General features: G+C 45.0%; 1 protein-coding gene across 1 annotated transcript in view; it reads left to right on the plus strand.

Moving 5' to 3' along the window:
- Nucleotides 1–21494, plus strand: part of Limch1 (LIM and calponin homology domains 1) — a 326098-nt gene that overhangs the window by 140406 nt on the left and 164198 nt on the right. Inside the window, exon 3 of the mRNA XM_051165075.1 lies at nucleotides 12592–12661. Coding sequence (XP_051021032.1) covers nucleotides 12592–12661 — 70 coding nt within the window. The remainder of the gene's footprint in view (nucleotides 1–12591; nucleotides 12662–21494) is intronic.

Below are 21494 nucleotides of genomic sequence, written 5' to 3' on the forward strand. Positions count from 1 at the left end.
TTTTTACACATATTACCAAAATTACAGTCATAAAAGAAAAAGAGATAAAATAGATTCTACCAAAACGATTTTTTGTTGTTGTCATTTTGATATATGGGCTTGTCACATAGCCCAGGCTGGCCTTGATCACACCATGTAGCCAAGGCTCACCTTGCACACCACGTAGCCAAGGCTCACCTTGCACACCACGTAGCCAAGGCTCACCTTGCACACCACGTAGCCAAGGCTCACCTTGCACACCACGTAGCCAAGGCTCACCTTGCACCCCACGTAGCCAAGGCTCATCTTGCACCCCACGTAGCCAAGGCTCACCTTGCACACCACGTAGCCAAGGCTCACCTTGCACACATGGTTCCCCAGCCTTATCCTTCTTTACTGCTGAGATTGCAAAGATGTCACAATTCCTGCCTTAAAATTAAGCATTTGTTTTTCAAATGGTACCATTTTAACCTACCTACTGAGAAAATATATGAAAGGATAAGGAACCTATCTCTAAAATATGTAAATAACTTATTACTCAATAACAAAAGGATGAACAATCAAAATTGAAGATAGACAAAAGAGATAAGTACACATTTCTCCAAAATAGCTAAAACATGGGCAGTAAGTACATAAAAAGATGCTTACTGTCCTTAGCAGTTATACTCCTGAGGACATGCCCCAGGGACAAGAAAAGGCAGGTCCCAAAACTCATACACAAATGGTCTCAACCATATTATTCAAAATAGCCCAAAGGAAGAAATACCCAAATGCCCAACCAAGATGGATGTTCTATCCATATAGTGCACTATGGTTTGATTGTCTACAGGAATAAAGTACGCATGCATGACACAGTGTGGATGAGCCACGTGCATTAGTCACAAAGACCACAGCCTGTGATGTCCTTCAGATGAAATACCCAGGACAGGTAAATCTGCAGAGGTAGATGAGTGGTTTCTTAGGGTAAGGGGCTGTGGGTGGGTAAGAGAAGAAAGTAAGCAAGTGGACTTGGGTTTTCTTTTAGGGGAAAAGTAGATTAAAATTAGTTTTAGGGATGACTGCATTATTCTAACAGCTGTGCAAGAAGTTTGATTTTAGACTTTTAATGGTTCAACTGTGCGTAAATGGTACTTCATTAATAACACACACATACTTGAAATTATTTTATTTACAGAAGCCTAAAAATCATCTAGGCGTACTTCTGGTGCCATTCTGTTCCTTTCTGGGTATACTGGTACGATACCCTAATTTACCATTAACATTTTAGAACTTCATTGATGACGTTTTACTATAGATTGAATATATGTGTACAATTTGAGAAGTTCTTGTTCATATGTAATATGGCCTCTTCAACTTGTGTGGTCTTGCCACACATTTGATGCCTCAGTCCTTCCCTACCAGAGTTCCTGGCCTCAGAGACAGAGCCTCTGTACTTAGGGGGCACAGACCACAAAGTAGAATGACAAGTTCTATGAAGGGGAGCTGGCCCTGGTGTCTTCCTGCTCACTCCTGTGCCATTGGTTTGCCTCATGACGTCACAGAGGAAGAGCCCAGGGACGTCGCTGCCTCCTTTGAGGACAGCCAGCCTCCAGCTGTCTCCTTTGGAAACATCAGGACAACACAACTCTTCTCACTCTTCTCCCACAGATCAATGGTCACTTTGTGAGATGATGGCTGCTGAGGACGCTCTGCGGGCCTACCAGATGATCCTGCATAATGTGGTGGCCTGGACCCAATTTGAATCTTGGTCCTCAGAGAACAATTTAGCTATGATCAACAGCAAGGGCTGCAGGTTATAACTGGAGACCCATTGTCCTCTCCAAGCTGATGTTTGAGGCTTTCCTAGCACTGGACAGTTGTTTACCAGCAAACAGTCACTGAGGCCCTACCCGGGACGAGCCCTAATGCTCAGATTTCAGAGACGATGAACTCTTTCTTTTCCTACTTAATTAGATTTTCTGTGACTTGAGATAAGGAAGCCAATGGAATATGATCTGGTGGTATTGGAGGATGATAGTCTCTGCCTCGAGAATGCTTCAGCGAACAGGAAACATTTAGGCTGTAATGTGAAGGACGTCACAGGAAGGGTCTTTGCGTGCTGGAGGCCAGGGGGCTGGCACATGTGAAGATGGGGCAGACTGGACGTGTGAAATCCGGCATCAGAGCAGTTTGGAAAAGGGCTTGAGCGACGGGTGAGGGGCTCTCAGTATCATCTGGTGAGCAGCAGGCAGCCAGGGTTGTTTCCCTCCGGAAGAGCAGTGGTTTGGGGCTTGAAGGTGAGGACATAGACCGTGTGCTGGTGGAGACTTTGATCACTTTACTTCCGTGTCTAACAGGAATATGTGTAATTGCTCCCCTCCCACAGCCATTAAAGGAACCATAACAGGAACACATGAAGGAACCTGTCTTATCCTGGCCATTTGCAGTTTAAATTCCCATTATCCACACTCTCTTTGCTGGTCAGTGAAGACGTGGGTTGCCTCCCCAAAGAGTTAAGTGTTCTCTTGTCTTCTGTGGCCCCAACGCCATCTTGAGTCTGTGCAGCTCTGCAGTAGAGCCCAGTCCCATGGGCGTGTCAGGGCGTGGCAGGGGGTGTGCGCATGGAAATGGTATGCAGGGTGGGTAAGAAGTAGGTTCACAGGTCTCACTGGTCACAGTGTGGCAGCATCTTTCCTTTCCAAAACGAAAAAGGTCTTCTGCAGCCTTTGACACCCGCCTCCTGTCCTTCCCAGAGCATCACGTAAGGTGAGGCCACGAAGCCTTGAGGAGTTAAATCTCAGCTAGCCTTTGGCAGAAAGCAGGACCAGTTCCCCGGATGGAGCTCCAGCCTAGCTGGATTTGTCCTTAGAAGCAGCCCTTTACTGCCTGCCTCTGTGGGCATCCTCCCTTCCTTCCTCCTTTCCCCAGCTTTTCTGTTGCCTTCCGCCCTGTCCAGAGACAGCGCCCATGTAGAGAACTCATATGAGCTCATTTGCTCCCCCTGGTCTTTATCTCCCACAGGCCAGTGCTAACCCAGGCAGGATGCTTAGGAGGAGAATGGAGCCAATGGCTGACGCATCAGACGGCCACCTGTGGGAGGCAGGGTGGAACCCGGCTTGGAGGAAATGATACCACTGTGTACACTATAGGTGTGGGATATATACATATACATATACATATACATATACAGTGTGCTGCTTCATTTCACACTCTTTTTGCATTCTGACTAGCTGATGTTTTTTGTCCCTATTTTCAGCGGGAGAAATGTAGGCTCCTGGGTGTTGACTCCTTTAATAACTTTAGCTGTGAGTCAGTGCTGGGATTGAATTCAGGCTTTTGTTTCTGATGATTCCTATTAGTCTTGGGATCCTGAGGACCCCTTTACTGGAGGAGAGTGCTGGGGCCCTGGCTGGCCACCTACCCTCCTTGGGCTGGGCATGGAAGCTTTTTGAGTTGAATCACAGTGGTTTCACTCTTTGTTTCTTCACCCTCCTGACAGTGAGGCACAGCAAGAACTGAGTTTTTTGCCTTGCGAAAAAAATGCTAATTGCAGTCATTAATACATAATCACTACATGGCACGATGGTGATTACATGTATCGTTGCCCGTGTCACTGTAACTTTAGTACCCACTCTATTTAGCTGCTCTGAAGTCTGCTCCTGTGTTGCCAGTTTCACAGCTCATTGATCATGTGTGCTATCTGAAATTGGTAGCTTATAAAAGCAGAAGAGACATGGAGTAGAGGTCTTGGTGGGAAAGGCCGTTGGGGATGAAGGTTTGAATACTGGGTGCAGGCATTTGGAGGGCTTATTAGCTTGGTTCTCTGTTGCTGTGATGAAACACTGACCAAAAGTAACTTGAGGAAGAAAGAGTTCATGTGATTTACAGGTCACAGTCACTGATGGAAGCCAAGGCAGGAACTGAAGCAAGAACACAGAGTGGAGACCAGGAAGGAACTCTGCATGCTCGCTTGCTCCCCACGGCTTGCTAATCTTGCATTTTTTTTACGTAGCTCACCTGCCCAGGGGAATGGCACTGCCCACAGTGAGCTGTATGCCCTTCCACATCAGTCATTAATCCTTAGTCAAGAAAGTGCCCCCACAGACAGGCCGACAGGCATTCTTCAGTCGAGGTTTCTTCTTCTTAGGTGACTCTAGCTTGTCAAGCTGACAAAAGTGCAGCTCAGAGGGTAGGAATCCTGAAACACTGGAAAACCTGGAAGCCATTTGGGAGAAGAAGTGATCTGGGCTAAAGCTGGGGTTTTACAAGTGTGGGTGTAGTGGGCTTATTGGTGTGGGGGCCGGATTTAATTTTATTTTTGGGGGATGCAAAAAAAAAAAATTGAAGTCTATAAAGTGCTTTAAATGAGACCGCTATACCAGCACACCTTTACCAAAGGCCATCATGGAGGAGGGGGTGGAAAGACTGTCAGGGCTGGAGGCCAGCTGCACTAGAGTGAAAGAGGCTGTTCTGTACGTGACAGAACTGCTACGCTCAGGAACTCAAAGTTGTAGTTCCCTGCACAAGACTTTCTTAAGACCAAGCCTGACAACATCCTAGTATGGAGTCGGGGGCGGGGCTCATGAGACTCCGCCCTTATCTGAGGAGCTGTTGACAGCTGATGGCTTCTTGGGAGGAAGAGTCACTCTCCTTTAAGGGTGTGGCCCCTAGAGGGTTAACCATGCTCTAGTGGATGGTCCCACACCCATGAGGACATGGGAAGCACAAATTGAGCTGGGTTGGGTTTTTTTTTTTTTTTTTTTTTTTTTTTTTTTAATTAAAGGAAAACATAAATTTGGGCGGGGGAAGGAAGGTGGGGGTAGATCTGAGAAGACTTAGGATGTGGGGGGGGTTGTGTTACTATGACCACGATGCACTGTATGAATCAATACATTGACAAAAGAGTCAATAAAATATTTTTAAAATGGAGGATGGTAGGAAAGGATCCTGTCTAGATTTAAGGAGTAGAATTTGTGATCCTGACTGTCAGTGGGAGCTCTGGCCTCAGACATGTGCCTTGACCTTGATGAGTGACTTTCCTTATCTAGATCATTTTGTTTGGTTCCTTCTAATTCCAAGATTCCATAATTTCCAGACAACAAGGATGGCTGTGCAAGGCATGCATGGCGGGTGGGCGAGCTTAGGATATGAGTGAGAGGGGCCTATGGAGCTACAGACAAATGCTTCCCACTCCTTTCTGTGATTGTAGGTTATATGTTGTAGAGATTCGGGGGAAATCTGTGGCCAGGTGTTTGGTTTTATGTTTGATGATTTCCTTGGGGATAATTTGCCATAGGGCTGTCATTTTCATCAGATAAGGTCCTCCTAGTGAGAGGTGAGGTAGGGTTTGTGTTATAACTAATAACTACTGGATCACAGTGGTTTAAGGTGATGGAAATGTGATTCCATTTGTACAGCTTGAGTTTGTTGTCAGGGTAGGGCAGAAGGGAAATCAATTAGAGCTAGTTGGTTGGGAGGAGAGAGAGAGTGAGGAATTGCTTGTTAGGGTTTTAGGAATAGGCTTGGGTGGGTTATATTACTTTGGCCTCAAATCCCTTGGCCAAAATTCTGTCCCATTCCTGCAGCAAATGGGGGCTGGAGAATGTGGCTTAGTCTGCCTGAAAGAGAAGAGAGGCAAGTTGGGAAAGTCAGTGAACAGACTAACATGGAGTTCTGTCAGAATAAGAGTGTCGGTCACCTCAACTTTATGGGCCCAGGATCAACTTCCTGGTTTGCAAGTCGACAAGAGACTGTCTTTCAAAAGCTCCTGTGATATTCTTGCGTGTGCCCAAGGATGGTGGATTAAGTGTGGCCCCACCTGTCACCCATTCTGGACAAAACACAACTCCCTCAAACCATCTGGTAGATGTGAGTGACACAATTTGTATTACTACAGTATTCCGTTCACATGAAGTTCCTGCTTGGTTCAGGTTTTGATTTCCCTTCTATTTTAGCCATATTTTTTTCCCCAAATCTCAAGAGCTTGTTAACATTTCTGGTACTGCCAAGGCAACTCTAAGAAGAAAACCTTAAGTGACATCTGTAATGGGTTTATGGTCAAGGTTGCATCGAGTACGTGCTTGGGTTTGAAACCAGATGCTGTGGTAGATTAGAAGGAATCGCCTTCATTCAGGCTTCACAGCCAAACCCAGAAAACCATCAAGCAAACCATGTAGGAAAACACGCTTGAGCCAAATGAGAGGGGACATGAAAACGGGCCATTTTGTCGTCACCGTTCCCCATTGCAGCTGTACAAACCGCGCTAATGAGACGATGATGTAATCCATTGTTGTGAGGGATGAAGTGACTTCCCTTGAAATGAGCCATGCCCTTCCCATCCTGGTGTGTGAGGTCTGTAGCTGCCCTTTCTTGAACTCTGGAGAATCACAAAGACCGGATTTCTGAAGTGAATGACTGTAAAGTTCAAGCCTCCTAAAATTCTCAGCCCCAATAGCAATCTTTCTGGTGGGGCTAGGCAGCCATATCTGGACAGAATCTGCAGCACTCTGTAGTTCTGTGCCTCTTTCCAGAGCTCTTGTGTAACATCTGAGAGGAAACAGAGGTTCTTTCTCCAAGGCCAAAGCTTTTGGTTTGTTCTGCGGTAGGTTCAAAAAAAGGGTACCTTCACTTTGTACTTATAAATGCACATAGTGCTTATTCAATGGCTGGGAGTCCACCACACACTGCACATGTGGAGGCGGGGGGTTATTAGCGACCGTCTGTGGTTGAGTCAGACCACTGGTGTCATTCCTGGATCAATATTCTTTTCAGGAGTCCAATAGTTTGCTACTCTTTATGAATTGTATTTACTGGACTACACACCACACATGTTTTTGACGCATGGTGCCTGTGCATAGGTGGTGTGACAGGAAGCCTTATATGAGCACAGTCCTTGACTTCCTGTGGCTTTTAAATCCACCGGTGAGCATGCACTGTGAGGCAGAGATCAGGGTCTTCCCTCATGCCCCTTGAGTCCCACACCTGGCTTCAGAGCCAGCATCATGCCTGCTCAACAGACACTTGTTGAGTATATAAGCAAATAGTAGAATGGCCTTCTTGACATGTGGGCCACAATGCGCGCCCGATTTAGGGTTTCTGTTGCTGTGAGGAACTACCATGACCAAAAGCAAGACGTGGAGTGAAGGCTCGTTTCACTTTCTCCTGTAGTCCATAGTTCATTATCGGAGACCTCAGAGCAGGAACTCAAACCCGGCAGGAACCTGGAGGCAGGAGCTGAGGCAGAGGCCGTGCATGGGCGCTGCTTACTGGCTTGCTCCTTGTGCCTTGCTCAGCCTGCTTTCTTAAGGCACACAGGACCACCACCTCAGGGGTGACACCACCCACAATGGCTAGGCTCTCCCATGTTAGTCATTAGTTAAGAAAATGTCCTGCAAGCTCGCTTACAGCCTGATCATCCGTGGTATTTTTCTTAGTTGAGGTTTCCTCCTCTCGTTGCTCCAGCTTGTACCACAATGACATGAAACTAGCCAGCACAGTGTATCGTCTTTAGAATATGCATTTAGGGTTCACAGTTTTGAGTTAAGAAGCACATTTCTTTTTTACTTACCTCCAGTGCTGTTGGACTTTTTTTTTTTTTTTTTCAAAACTGAGGATGGTTCAAGATGATAGCTTTTCTTACAGTTTTCAGCAGACGTATACCACAAGGCAGGCAGCATATATCTGTTTACATGACTCATCTCTCTGAAAAATAATTTTTTTTTATTCAAAGGTGTCTGATGAGAGGAAATAAGTGAAACTCGTTTTAGGCTTCGGCAGCTGGCTAATGGGAAATTGAAATTAAACAAGTCGGCCTCACCTACTATGGAGGGACTTGCTCAGTTACTAAGTAAAGAAAGAAGCAGGCGAGGTGCATTTATCACAGCCTCACAGTGAGCATTAGCTGGAAGCTCAGGGTCTTCCCAGATGGAGGCAAGGGCTTTTCTGCGCCCGTCTTATTAACAGGGGAAAGTATAACCCTTGTCACGTGGCTCCCCAGTGACTCATAGCCAATGAGTGTGGGGTTTGCCTGTCGACTGCCGAGGCCATTGTCACCCTGTGCTCTTAACTCTGGGTCCTATAAGTTAGCTGTATGATTAAATTTTTTTTCTGATATCTGTAATACATATCGCTCTGTATGTATGGGTGTAGAGTTATTTTTATACTTATTCACAAATGCTTTTAAAAAATATAAAGCAGGTCACTTCAGTCTCAGTTATAAAGTGCTTCCTGTTGAATTAAAAACAAAAAAAAATCTTGGTATGTCACCTGGATCTGGGTCTTCCCCTTTGGGCCTTTGTGGTGGATCTGACTAACTCTGACTCACTGTGTTCAGTTGTCCTGGGCTTCTGAGGCCCCCCCACCTGTATTGACCGTCCTCTCTTCCTTCCATCATGGCCTGTCCGCTAGCTGCTCCATCTGTTGGAACCCTTGTCTGCATCTCTCCTGGTGGCTGTACTTCCCAGGAGCTTCTGACCCTCAGGAAAAGCATCAGCCATGTGACGTGACCAGGCTGCTCTTGTAACGCTTGCTTATGATCATCTGAAGGTCCTGTTTGTTGCCTTGCTCAGTTTCTCCTCCCCTCACTGCCCCACTCACTCCTCTGTACCACAGTTATTAATTCCAAAGAAGAAAGCCTTTTCTTCCCTCATTTGTGGCACTCCTAGAACAACATGCATAGCAAACACTTGGCAAAGAATTGTTGGATAATTACTTATAAGAAAGCAGTTCCTTTAGTCAGTCTTTTTATCCTTATTTATTTTTTTGTGTTTCTGGCTTTATAATATGAATATACTTAGCCGAGAAGATATGGGAAGATGCAATGCTTTCTTTTTTTTTCTTTCTTTTTTTTTTTTTTTTTTTGGTGTATAAAATTATACCAATTTCCAAGAAAGAAAGAAGAAAAGGAAGGAAGGAAGGAAAGAAAAGAAAAAAATTGAGACAAGGTTTCAGTTTATAGACCAGGCCAGCCCGGGACTCAGTCTTCCTGCCTTAGTTTATAGACCAGGCTAGCCTGGGATTTAGTCTTCTTGCCTTAGGTTATAGACCAGGCTAGCCTGGGACTCAGTCTTCCTGTCTCAGCCTTCCAGGTGCTGGCATTACTAGTGGTACCACCATGCCCAGCCGAGAAACATCTTTAATAATACAAAAGTGATTTGTTAGCAGAAGGAGAGAGAAAAGACTCCTCCAAGGCCATTTAGCTAAAAGCTTTGGAAGGCAAAACCTATAGGTGAGGCACTGGCATAGCACTGCCCAGGGAGAAGGCTTTCTGCTGTGCCTGGATTCCTATCCATGATGTCATGGACCTTCTCATGATGTCATGGACCTGCTCATGATGTCATGGACCTTCTCATGATGTCATGGACCTGCTCATGATGTCATAGACATGCTCATGGTGTCATGGACCTGCCCATGATGACATAGGCCTGCCTATGATGACATAGGCCTGCCCATGATATCATGGGCCACCCATAGGCAGAGCCAGAATGTGGCGTGTCTTCCATTTATCATCCCTGCAACAGAGGGCTGCTTCCAGTTCTGTTCATTCTTACAGATGTTACCCCAATATATACTTACTCAGTCTCAATGCTGGGCTTAAAGGCATGTGTTACCATGACTGACTCCTATCACCGATGTCGACACTGTTCTTTGCTGTGCTTTGAAGCTGGTCTTTCCAAAACACCAAACTATGGCATAAATAACCATCCCAAAGGATGTTACCAACTGTGTCTCTTGGGATGAGGTCATATCTGAACTGGGACTTCGTTTTTCATCTTACATGTGGCCTCGGTCTTGGACAGGGCTTTGGGTAATGACACACACCTCAGAAGGTGCATAAATATTATAAAACATCCCCCATGGTTGTCATTTAACAGCTGTTGAGTCTCCATAGGAGGGCAAGTGCAGTTTAAAGTAAAACCTTACATGATTCTCCTTCCCCATGGCTGTTGTTGCATGTCTCATTTGTTTCCTGATACACAGAAAAATGTCATCCGTTTAAGGCAAAATACAAGATAAAGCCCAGGTGCTGGGCATCTCTACAATGCGAATTCGATGTTATCTTTTGCTGTTGTGTACTGTAAATTCTGTACGGAACTGGGAGACTGTTTACATGGAAAAACACAGCTGCACAATCTTGAAAACATCCTATGTGTGGGAGAGAGCAATGTTGTTCTGTCCTGTGGTTTCTGGTGAAACATTTTGAGAGAGGCTGGGCCTTTGTTCATTAAAGTCAACCATCATAGTTTGCTTCACTCCTTTACTTTTTGACATCGTTGTGGGATGGGGAAGTGAGTGCAGCCATCACTACTACAAATATTAACGAGTCCCTTAGACACTGAAGACAAAGGATGCCTTTTGAGAAGAAATTTTAACCAGTACATTATAGAGGAGAGGTTTTTTTTCCTACTTTCTTTAGCCAGCAATATGACGTAAAACCTAGCAGCAAGGCTATTTCATTTGTTTTGTAACCACTAAAATTATTTAAGCAGATGGTATGTGTAAAATGCTCTCAGTCCATTTACAGTAGGTTAAAAACTTACACAAAACACAGAGAAGTGTTTGCCGAGAATGCATGCCCTGGGCTCTGTGCTAGCTCCCCACACTTTCATCTCTTTAAGGCCACACTGATACCTACACTACCAGTGTCATCATATCTCTGAATTACAGCTCATAAAAGTGACATTAACCAACTTTCACTAGTAACACCACTAGGAAAGGACCCAGCTGGGTGTTGTAATCAGGGAGTCCTCGGAACAAATGCTCCCCAAGCACCTCACCCGCTCTCCAGTCTCCTCTGTGTTTATTAAGGAGGATATAGCTTCCATGTGTATTGGTAAGACATATTCTCCAGGGTCGATGGCCCAGCCACCAGGACAGACAGTTAGGTCTCTGTATTCATAGGCTCTTCATCCATGGATCCAGCCAATCATAGTTAGGCTGAATATCTACAGGAAAGGCACATCTCTTGTCATTATTTCCTCAGAGAACTGTGTGTCTGTCACCTGCCCACTCTGACCGTTGCATGCTAAAGTCCTGAGTGGGATTAGTGGGGTCTGACTTTCACAGGAACTCTGGTGCCCCATATTTGACGACGTCTCCTGGATGGGGAGGTCTGGTGGCACTCAGAGGAAGGATAGCAGGCTACCAAGAAGAGACTTGATACCCTATGAGCATATACAGGGGGAAGAGGTCCCCCTCAGTCACAGTCATAGAGGAGGGGAGTAAGGGGAAAATGAGAGGGAGGGAGGAATGGGAGGATACAAGGGATGGGATAACAATTGAGATGTAATATGAATAAATTAATAAAATATATTTAAAAAAAAGAAATATACCGAGACCCACCAGTTGAGCTCTTTGGTAACAAAGCAGAGTGTTGTGTCACACTGCCATAGGCTGTCCCATCTGTGTAGAGCGGCATCAAAACTGTTTTGAAGACTCCTCTGTCTGTGACCTGTAGAAGCTCTCAAGGGTGGTGAGGCCTCAAGTATTTACTATGATCTTGGGCTGCAGGAAGTAGAACAGAAGTCAGCAAACCTTTTCCACAAAGAGCCAGAGAGGGCAAACCGCCCAGTTTGTAGGCCATGTTCTCCCTGTGACTGCTGAGGACTGTGGCTGTAGGACAGGGTGAGCTGCAGATGATTCATAAACACATGGGTTTGGCTGCAGGGGTTGAACATCCTTGGCCAATAGGTTTGTAGCTTGTTGATTCTTGATTATAATAACTTGTAATTTCTCTTTATATAGTATTCTGAGGTAAATCATCTAGCTGTTTGATTCTTAAATAAGTATATCTATTCTATGATCTCTTAATTCTCCTTTATGAATGGACATCACTTTGCAAACACTGCGCTCTACCTTTCCCATGATGCTCAGCGTATTTCCATTTCACAGCTCGCTTGCCTTTCTTACTGTTCTCTCCTCTCAGTTTATATTTCCTGCAGGCCTCAGCTCAGTTGTCCTTGCATTATATTTCCATTTTTACATGTGTTTAAGCTTGCCCTGAAAAATCTTTTGCTCAAGTAATTTTTTTTTTTTTTTTAATGCCTAGGGATTCGTGGTCGGCCTTGTTTCTGATCTTCAGGATGTGATTGGTTAAGCTCTTACAAAATACACTCTTCCATTTTTAAATGAGGCTCAACCACATTTAACAAGCCACTCTCCTCAAAGTACAAATAGGGGTCTGGAGATAGAATTTGTCTTGGCAGATCATTTGCAACAATCCATGTTGGTCTGTGAACTTAGTCCATCCCGGGAGAGGTCCTTGATTTAGCCAGGAGAACTGGCAGCATGCCTTCCCTGCCCTGGGTTGCAACCATGGTTGATTCTAGACTGTTTCCCCCTAGCCTCCAGTCCACCTGGCATCTTGGTCCGTTCCTATGAGGCCCCCCTCAGTGGTTCCCCTTTCTTCTCCTACTGTTTCCAAACTCTAAGACTCCACCTGCCATCCACGAACTTGATGTTGGCCAAGCTGGTTACTCACATGAAGAGAGGTTGATAGATGTTTAGGATTTACAGCGAGCTTTACGTGCACTAATTTTCCCTCTTCAGGAATTCAGCCATAGCTGTGGATAAAGGTGACTTGTGTGATCCATCTTGCTTTATGTCTCACTTGACATTCTGCTTTTTTCATGACAGGTTGCTGAATGCTATAAAGCCAGGACTTGTTAAAAAGATCAATAGATTGCCTACCCCCATTGCAGGATTGGTGAGTATCCACAAGTGAGATTTATTTTCCAATATTCTTTTGCTCTAACCTAAGGGTCACGGCTGTGCCATTTGTCACAGTTCTTTCTGCCAATATGTATTCTACTTGAATGAGACTGCACTGATTCCACTTAACTAGGAGGTTCCTTGAACGTGAAAAATTCCAGTCATGTCCAAATGGCATCTTAATCATTGTTTGTATTTTCCCCAAGAGTGATAAAGTCCTCCAGGCCTTAAAGAGGTAAATTTGTTTTGGAGTGAGAGGCTGATAATTCAGTTGACCCCAGGAAGGGAATGTGGTTTTAATTACAGCTCCACTTTTCAGTGCTTCACTGCATTGCCCTTTGGTGGAGGGAGGGAGGGAAATAACTTTTAAGAGAAAACATCACTTTCATAAGAAGTTGCCTCTTTCAGTGGTAAAACTATGTGTTGGTTTAAATGTTCCGATGTTGGCTAGTTGTAAACCAGTTCTTCTCTAGACTCAGGGGGCACCAAGGCTGTCCAGCATCCCTCGTGAACCGTGTAAGAATGGCCCCAGGCCTTGTAGCACTTATGTGTTCACATCAGATCAGACAGCAGATTTTTTTTCATGTAGTGATGTTTTGGGTTTTTTTTTTTTTTAATTCTTGGCAACTAATAATAGCCATTTAATTGATGCTATCTTTCAGTAGAAAAACAAAAAATGTAGAACAGGAAAATGATCAAATCTTTATTCTTGAAGGTCAGGCGCACGTGCGCGCGCGCGCACACCCACACCCACACACACCCACACACACACACACACACACACACACACACACACACACACACACACACACACACGCATACACACACGTGTGGCTGGACAATGATTTGCTGACTGTTTCCTTGGTTATTGCCTTCTCTGCCTGTGTTTTTGCAGGAAAACAATGAGAAAAATGTTAAGAATTTAGGCTGGCTCCTGCATAGGCCTTGCTGATTGTTCTAAAGTTTCTTAGTCATATCAAGATGACTGGCTAAAATTAGATGTGACATGAAGCCATTGGGCTTGAAGACTGTGGGTTCCTGGTGGGAAGGCATCGTATCAACAAGTTGGGCGAACTGGATTCTTTCATTAAGATTTGCTATTTCTGTGGATGATTTTCCCCCCTGTATTAGTTGGTAAAGAGTTGTAGATTGGTCATTAAAATCCATCTAATATTGTTTGTCAAAAAACCATGTATCCCATTAAGCTAATAAACAGGGGGACGGAGATAAGTAAACTTAGGAAGAGTGGTCTTAAATAAGTCTACGAAGCAAATACTACATGGGTATTATTGATATATCACACACGTTAGTATGTACATGCATCCGTTATTTTAGAACTTTTTATTAAAGCCATCTCGTACAGATGTTGAAGCTGTGGTCCTCATGAGTGATGTGCATCTGTTTGGCCTTGAGCCTGTGGCAGCCTCAGACCTTGCTGATCTTGAAGCCCTGGGGTCTAGTGTCCCAGGAACAAGATGAAGCCCAGGGTGGAGGTCCCAGAAAATGCTCACGAGCTGCATGCAGTGCTAAGCGGGCTGGAAGCCTTAGTTTCGAGTGTGCCTCATGAATAGTTTTAGTAAAATTGTAGGTCTGAGTACATGCCCTTATTTCGATATTCCTTCCTTCCTGGGGGTAATGGTCTGTGTAGTGCATGCTGTGTGGTGCATGTGCACATAAAGAGGCCAGAGTAGATGTTGGGTGTCTTTTTTAATTTTAATTTTTGTTCTTTGTGTTCTTGCTTTGAAGCAGGGTGCCTCACTGACCTTGGAGCACTCTGGTGTTTACAGGCATGTGCAGGCATGCTTGGCTTTTTATGCGAGTGCTGTGGATTTGAATTCAGATGCTGATGCCTTAGAGCAAGCACTGGACCCTCTGGCCCATCCCCCAACCCCTTCTTTGATATTATTTACCATAGATCAAATACCCTTCGTCACATGCCAGGCGATCTGAGGTGAGCAGAGCGACTTGAGCTGCTCTCCTGTTTATGTAATTGATTTCTATTTCTCCTCTTTTTTTTTTTTTTTCATGTTCTGGGGATCTTTTCTAGCTGACATTTCCCTGCTTGTTTTCATTCTTTGTCATTTATATATTTTTTCCTAAATTATTATCTTATCATATTTAATATTTTAATGTTAAGTATTAAGTAAATTACCCTTTGGTAACTTAGCATTTAGACCTTGCTTCCCTAAGCACACTTACTGCCTCCTTGGTTGATGGTTTTCAGCCTATAAATGTGGCCAAACACTTCCTTCCAGTTACCTTCAGAATAACACTTCCAAATGCCTGACTGGAATTGAGGTCCTGACAGGAAAAAGAAGTGCAGCTTCCTCCTTATCCAGCACATTGCTACATCCACAGAGTCCTCTCCTCGTACCCGCAGGCTCCCTTCTTTCTGTACGCAAACGCTCCACTGTCTTCCTGACCTCAGACCTGCACAGCATTGACCAAGCAAGCATTCCTCACCAAGTGCTCTCTTCTTCACCGAGCCTGGACGTCTGCCTAGGACAGCTCCACCTGACTGTCCATCCGTCTGTTGGACAGCTCCACCTGGCTGTCCATCTGTCTTGGACAACTCCACCTGACTGTCCATCCGTCTGTTGGACAGCTCCACCTGGCTGTCCATCTGTCTAGGACAACTCCACCTGGCTGTCCATCCGTCTGTTGGACAGCTCCACCCGAGTGTCTTCCATTGGCCTAGGAGGCCTGTGTCTGAAAACACTCTGGACCCCTTAATGGTAACATATTCTAATCAGAGTTCAGAGGCCAGTCCCTCCTACCTGGAACCCCGTGGCACTTGCAGGCACCGTAGCTACGCTGGGAAGCAATTTGGTACCTTTGTCCAGTCTATCTGCCTGCCTGTCTGTACCACCTTGGCCATGCCCTAGAGCAGGCTGCCCCCATCCCTGGCCTGGATGACTCTCTTCAGCTCCATATTCCTCAGGCACTGTTCACTCCCAGACAGGATGTCATTTCTCAATATACTTCTTGGGCACGTGATCTGGTCCTTTTACTCTTTTTGACAAAATTCTACTTATTTATCAAGATCTAACATAAAACTACTTGTGTGAATACTGGAGTGTGTGCAGCCTATTAATATCTTTCCATATAGATTGTGGATAGCACCCCACGACATAGGAGAAAATGGGTGAATGTATGAGAGATAAACACCAACCTTGTTTAAATACGCTCTGGAGAGTAAGATGTTGGTAACAGTTTGAAATGGAAGACCTGTAAATGGTTATTGTTTATGATAAGACAGTGTGGCTTTAACTGTTAATTAGCTGTGATCAAACATACTAATAGTGGTGTCTTAGTTAGGGCCTCATTGCTGTGAAGAGACACCATGACCAAGGCAGCTCATATAAAGGAAAACATTAATTGGGGCTGGCTTACAGTTCAGAGGTTTAGTGCATTGTCATCATGGCAGGAAGCGTGGCAGCACACAGGCAGACACGGTGCTGGAGAGGGAGCTGAGAGGTGTATGTTTTGATCTGCAGGCAGCAGAAGGTGACTGTGTTCCTCACTGGGTAGAACTTGAACATATGAGACCTCAAAGCCCACTTCTATGATGACACACTTCCTCCATCAAGGCCACAGCTCTTAATAATGCCACTGCCTATGACCAAACATTCACACACACACACACACACACACACACACACACACACACACACACACACACACACACACACACACACACACACACACACACACACGAGTCTATGGGGGCCATCCCTATTCAAACCACCACCCACGGCATCAATTGTCATAGTTTTATGTTAGAAATCACTACTCAAAAGAGACAAGAGACAAATTCAAATGCAGGCACATGCTCGAGTAGCAGGCCTGTACTCTTCAACACTGTCAGTGCCCTAGACAGACACACAGATATTACTGTAGCATTGTAACTGTTTGGGTAGGTATGCAGATTTCCATATTGGCACAAAGATGGAGATGCAAAGAAAATTCCGTTTTGTAGGAGGAGACTCCAAATAAGCAGCACATTCTAGGTTGTTGCCCTTGGATTAAGCATGTATTTTGGATATTTCCTTCTTCTTCATATTCATTGTTTTGGGGAGCCCACCAGAGATGGCCATTCAGAAACAGTTATAGCCAATTGTAAATCTTTATTCTAGCTCACTGTGACTACACTCAGGCATTCAGGGCCCATGTGTTCAGAGTAGGGGTTTTCTAAAAGCAAAAACCACATGCTGCTATTTTGCTCAGCAGCTGCAGAAGGAGTTTTGTGCAGGCAAGCAGTTTAACAGAAACTAAGATAAGCAGTTAGCTAGAGGGGGAGGTCTGCACAAGCAGGCATTTTAACAGACGCTAAGTTAGCTGGGGCATCTTGGCTTCAGGGTCCTAGAATAGAGTTGGGTAGTTTTCCATGGAATTCCCAATCATAGAGATCAAATTCTAGCTAAACCTGAAATGGCCTCAGTAACAATACAAGATGGAGGACCCTCTGCACCGTCTTTCCCTGTCATGTTCATGACACTAATGAGAATGCAGGAAGTGCTTCAAGTATGTCTGAAGACTTCCAGGTTGGCGTGTTTGTGCCAGGGAGTTGGCAGAACACTAGCCAACTATTCATCATGACGGCTCAGGCTTCTTAAGAAGTATGGCTGAAGGGTTTTCTATGCTGAGCAGGGATGGAGGAGAGGGAGACAGAGAGGGAGGGAGAGAAAGGAGAGAGGGAAGAGAGACTGTCTGTGTATATTACATATGTGAATGTATGTGTGCCTATCTCTGTGTACTTGTATACAGTGTGTCATGTGTGTCGTGTTTGTGTGTCTGTGTCTGTGTGTCTATGTATGTGTCTCCTAATGGTTTGGTGTTGAGAAATCAATCCAGTAAGATGGCCCAGCTGCGCAAGCTGAAGATAAATAGCAAAGTGTGTTTTCACATACCAATCCAGAATTACAAACACATGCAGATTCACAGAGGCCTGAATAGGTGTATTTTACCTCCTGTGCTGCGGTTACAGAGAATTCATGGGCAAAGGTGTTAAAACAAAGTAGTTGAAAACCGGTTCCTGGCAAGAACCCCACAGACCCTGGCTCCCTGTCTGGCCTCCCTCTGTAATGACCCTTGACATCTGAAGGCGCGAGCCGACTGCCTGCAGATGCTCGTGTTCTTCTTTAGGTGTTAGTGAAACTTCTTCCCGCTGCCAGAGAGAAAGACCTCAAATTCAGGCCTTGGCCTACCAAGATGTTTTTTAAAGTGTCCCTTTCAAAGTCGCCAGCTTGTTAGTTTTGCACAACTAAGTCACATCCTGAAGTTCGAATCAGTGGTCGTTAGTGAGGGCATTGAGGGTCATTTCATCCCCAAACCTTGCTTACCATGGGAGTTTGCGGCTTCATCTGGCAGTCATCACGATTTAAATTTTGACAGCTATTCACATGTGCATATGAGAAGTGTCACTAGGAGTAGATGGTCCTGGGAAGGCGGTGCTGGCTCAACCCCTGTGCTTCCTTAGAGCCATCTTAAAGGATTGGTTTGCCTTTGTATCTGAGATCAGGAAGGTAAAGCTGAGCTGAGGAGGGAATGCTCACAGATGAAAAGGCCTTGTAGTTACAGCTGTTTCATAGTTGAGGACATGACAGCATGTAAGGGGCTACTTATTTGCCCCAGATTAGATGAAGTGTAGAAGCCACTATTCTGTTACCTACCCGTGTCCCCAGCTAAGGATGATTGACAGGTTATTTTAATTCTCCAAGTAAGAGGAAATGCGACGACTGCCCTACCATCTAGTCACCTTTAAACCTAGTCAGAAACTGTTTTTTTTTTTTTTAATTTGCACAAAAGATCTGTTTTTCCTCTAGCCAAAGATACTATTTCAAATATGGTTAGAGCTGAACTTCCTGGACGGGATGAAATGTAAGTTTCCAGAAACTCTGTGGACTTCGGAAACTTTCAGAAGGGCATCTGCGGAGTGGTTTGAGGGCAGTCAGAGCCGGGGCGGTGGGGGGGGGGCAGTTGGGAGGGAGTGATGGAAGGGCTGAAGAGATTTCCAGGCTGTAAGAAGATTAAACACATCGTTTTAGACAAAAGGTAGGTTTGTGAAACTGTTGAAAACAGTGGTGCAAAACCTTATGCAAACATTTTTAGGAAGAGGACAAGATAGTAAATTTCTGCCCTAACTCTTGGTGTGTCCACCAGCCAAAGAGAGGTCTCTCACAGAGCCGAGTCAGAGGTGAGCTCCCATGTACCCCAGCCTGGCCTTATGAAAGCCTTGTGTTTAAGGTAGGAAACCTATCACTTCTCTCAAATTTTCTAGAGCTTTTCAATCTCTTCCAACAGTTTACCTTACAGGCTAGTTCAGAGCAAGCTCACCAAAAATTCTGTTCTTTGCTTCTATCTCTATTCCAATTAAATTCATTTATTTCAGACTTCAAGGTGGGGGGCAAAGTAGGCAGTGAGAAAGAGTGGGGTATAGCTATCACAGCCCCGGGCTGGCTTCCTAATCTTTGCACTCACACTGACATGTCGTCATTGCTGGACCCTGGCTGGATCTCAGGAAACCACTCATCTTATTCTCCAGTTATTAAGAGACAGGGTTAGAATTTAAAGCCAGGTTAACCCAGCTTTAGGCACCGTGCTTTTCCACCTCGGCACGCTGTTTCTCCCAGGTCCCATCATGTAAGTAGTTCCAGACATTTGTTTAAAAGCCTTGACCGCCAAGGAGACCTCACGTGGCTTTAGAATGCCATCCCCTTCTCCTCTCAGATGTGGTCACTGAGTGAATTCAAGGCAGGGGATTATGGACCCTAAAGGAAATGTCCCTGTCAGCCCTATTAAAATCAAGCTCCCTGTGGCCACGCTGTTGGAATTATAGTCAGTGAAGCATCATCTGACAACCCATAAGAAGAAGAAAGCATTAAAAACTCTTCGCTGGGGGCTGCAGAGCTGGCTCGGGGTCAAGAGCACTTGCTGCTCTTGTAGAAAATCCTGATTTAGCTCCCAGCATACACACAGTGGTTTACAACTGCCTGTAACTCCAGTTCCAGGGGATCTGGCCTCCACAGACACTGGGCTTGTACATGGTATGCATACATACAGGCAAATACTCACACACATGAAATGAGGGTTTTTTTTTTAATGTTAGAAAGTTTTGCTAAAGACTTTTTTCTAAAATTCAAAATGTTTTCACTTACGGCATCCAATGAAGCTTTCTACAATGACATCTTTTCCTTTCTGTTTGCACATGCATGCACGCTCCCATGCAGACATGTGCACATGTGTAGGTGTACACACACACACACACACACACACACACACACACACACACACACGTGTCTCAGAACACATCTATTTAACACAGAGCAGTTCCCTCTAAGCCTTTTCCAACCAGCAACTAGAACTGCACAGACTCCGGCTGTACTAGTTTTCGCCTTGCTTCTTTCTTACCTTTCTTCTGCTCTGACTAATCACTAGCCTTTCCTAGTGCCAATCGCCCTAGCTAGACACAGATATCCTAACTGAGAATTCTGATTTGGAGCAAAAAGACTTCGGGGCATGGAGACTTAGCATGCCTACTCTAGCTAGGGGAAGGAGAGGAGCCTTGGAACCCCATCCTGGTGTCTTGTTCCTCATGCTCTGCTCTTGGTGGGCACTGCATGGTGTGACGGGGCAACTCTGATGGCCGCGCTCTTTGTGGGGGAGACAAGGGAGAACTGGTAGCCAAATGTTCTCTGCGAAGGAAACATGTTCCAGTGGGGGCAATGAATAGATCTTGAGGAGTATCTCAGCCAGAACTGGATTTCATGACACATCTTCTTTTATCCTCATCCCTGGCACAGTATGAGAAGCCTTGCTTGTGTTCCCACATGGTGCACAAGACGGAATGCTCAATGTGCTGCTGTCAAGGCTGGTGCCAAGGCGAAGCAGCAGGAGGGATGGTTGTTAGCATTTTACTAGGGTTATACATAAAAGAGTGGACTCTGGGGGGGAGGGGATCGACAAAAACATGAGGCTTTTTTGGTACATTCAGCCTTGTGTTACGTTGAATGATGGAACATTAACTGAGGCGAGAGGTAGTTGATTTGATGCCTCTCAGGTCATTCCTAGCTGTGCGTCGCTTGTAACAGTCTCCACAACTGGCTTGTAAAAGCGCAGATCACCCCGGGCTTCATCAAGTCCTATGTTTTTATAGTCATATCAGATACATATGGGATGGAATCCAAGCCCATGATAATAGAGGCTTTTAGGCTCTTCCAGGACTAAGTTAGAGTCCTTATTTATCTCTCACATCCGTGATCCTTCAGCAACCAGACCACAATTAAGTTAGGACCAACCCAAGAGAGATGGCTACATAATGAATATGCAGGCATGGTGTGTCAAATGGTAACAGCCCTTCTCCACAGCCAGTCAGACAAGTTAGCGGAGCATCCTGAAGGCCAGGGAAGCAGAGGGAACTATCAGAATCTGCTAGTCGCAGGGGAAGAAGAAGTTGTTCATACAAGCATTCTAAATCTTAAAAGTGGCAGAAACCACAGCACCCAGTTAGCCACACACACACATAAGAACAAACAGCGTCCACCAGCATGTGCTGTGTGTGCAACTCTTATCTGCTCACTAACATACTTAGATCAGATGAACACATTTACTCTCTGTGTTCAGTTTTGGGAAGAAGACTTGATAAGAAGCTTTGTTCCTTATACTTATCCTGCACTTAATATCTCTCTTCTCATTTTCTTATTTGGAGAATGTATTAGTTATCCACTGCTGCGTAACAAATTGTTTACTCAACTTAGTAGCTTAAAACCACAATGTTGGTTATCACATGATTCCCATGGGTTAGGAATCTGAGCAAGGCTTAGAGCAAT

This window comes from Acomys russatus, chromosome 22 (genome assembly GCF_903995435.1).
Source record: "Acomys russatus chromosome 22, mAcoRus1.1, whole genome shotgun sequence".
NCBI classification, from domain to species: Eukaryota; Metazoa; Chordata; class Mammalia; order Rodentia; family Muridae; genus Acomys; species Acomys russatus.